The 1,286-nt window shown below is 31.7% G+C and overlaps 1 protein-coding gene across 1 annotated transcript; it reads right to left on the reverse strand.

Moving 5' to 3' along the window:
* Window positions 1–911: 911 nt before the first annotated feature.
* LOAG_17390 (hypothetical protein) lies at window positions 912–1,250 on the reverse strand (the record flags this gene model as incomplete). The annotated part of the gene is made up of 1 exon (XM_020450052.1): window positions 912–1,250. One exon carries the CDS (start codon window positions 1,248–1,250, stop codon window positions 912–914), a length of 339 nt encoding a protein of 112 aa, XP_020306318.1.
* Window positions 1,251–1,286: the final 36 nt, after the last annotated feature.

Here is a 1,286-nt window from a genome sequence, read left to right on the forward strand (position 1 = left end):
TTATGTTAAAAGCAGAAGTAAGGTCAATTACTGCTCAAACTTCATCATTTCAATTTGTAACATTGAAATTTCTTTCTTAGAATAATACAAAATATGGTTTGCTTGTTGCGAAGTAGATTATGAATTCAATTGTAACATCGTACGATTTTCGTATTCATATTAAAATAATCAAAGGAGGAATTTTAAATATATTTCATCGATTTATATAGTTTGAGAAGAGTAAGATTAGCTTATTGAAAGAATTAATGCAACAAATTAATCGAAATGATTATTAACATTTTTATAAAAATTTATATCCCAACAACTAAAGTCAGAAACTTTCCTGTCCTTGGATTTTCCAACTGTTTCCAGAGTTTTAAGTTTCACACTTCTGGCCGCTCCTACCTTACTGAGGTTCAACTGATACTTTCATCAAGGGAACCAAAAGAACTTGCTATATTTCGACTACTGACTATATTGATTAACGAGATTTTCGCAGTTGTTATCATACAATAACGACATTACCAAGTTCTGTAAATATTCGATTAGCTTTCAAATATGCTGAATTGGCACACTTATTACTTCTGAAATTCATTTTTTTTTTTTTTTTTTTTTTGGTAGTTCTATTTGAGAGATATTATTTTTTACGCTTAGTTATGATAAGGATATAAGTTGATTGTGTCGCAAATTTCAAATATTGCGAAGCTCCATATGTCGCGAATTTCAATATCGCGAAATTCCAAATAAATAATAAAATGAATTTCTTATTTAAATTGTAAATGAATGTTAACAACATTACAAATCATTTAATCATTTTACATTCCTTACATTTTCCTTTCTAAAAAAAAACATCTTTTTTTTGGCTTTGCATGTCTCTCCTTGATGACTATCTTTGAGGCAGATTGTACACTTCCTCAGTGTTTTGAGGCGCTTCATTCGGCCTTTGACCGTTGAATAGATATCACAATCACTATCCCAGTGATCACGTGAGCAAAATATGCACGGTCTATTCCTGCTTGTTGGGCTTCTTGTTTCTCTATGGTTTGTTTGCATCGTTGATAGGGCTGAAGTTCTTTCAGGCCTATACATTCGTTTTTGCTCCCTTTGATTGTTGTAGGTTTGCTATCAGCCCGAAAATTCGAATACTGGTCGATTTTCACTTGTTGATTCACTTCTACCAAATCCGATAGGAATTTTCTTAATTTTTGAATCGTCCACGGTTTGTCTATTTTCCTTTGAGTGTATACCTTATTAAGAATCCAGGATGGCATCTTGCTTTCTATTATGGATTCGATATTTGGATGTTC

The sequence above is a fragment of the Loa loa genome (assembly GCF_000183805.2).
Source record: "Loa loa unplaced genomic scaffold supercont3.69, whole genome shotgun sequence".
Classification (NCBI taxonomy): Eukaryota; Metazoa; Nematoda; class Chromadorea; order Rhabditida; family Onchocercidae; genus Loa; species Loa loa.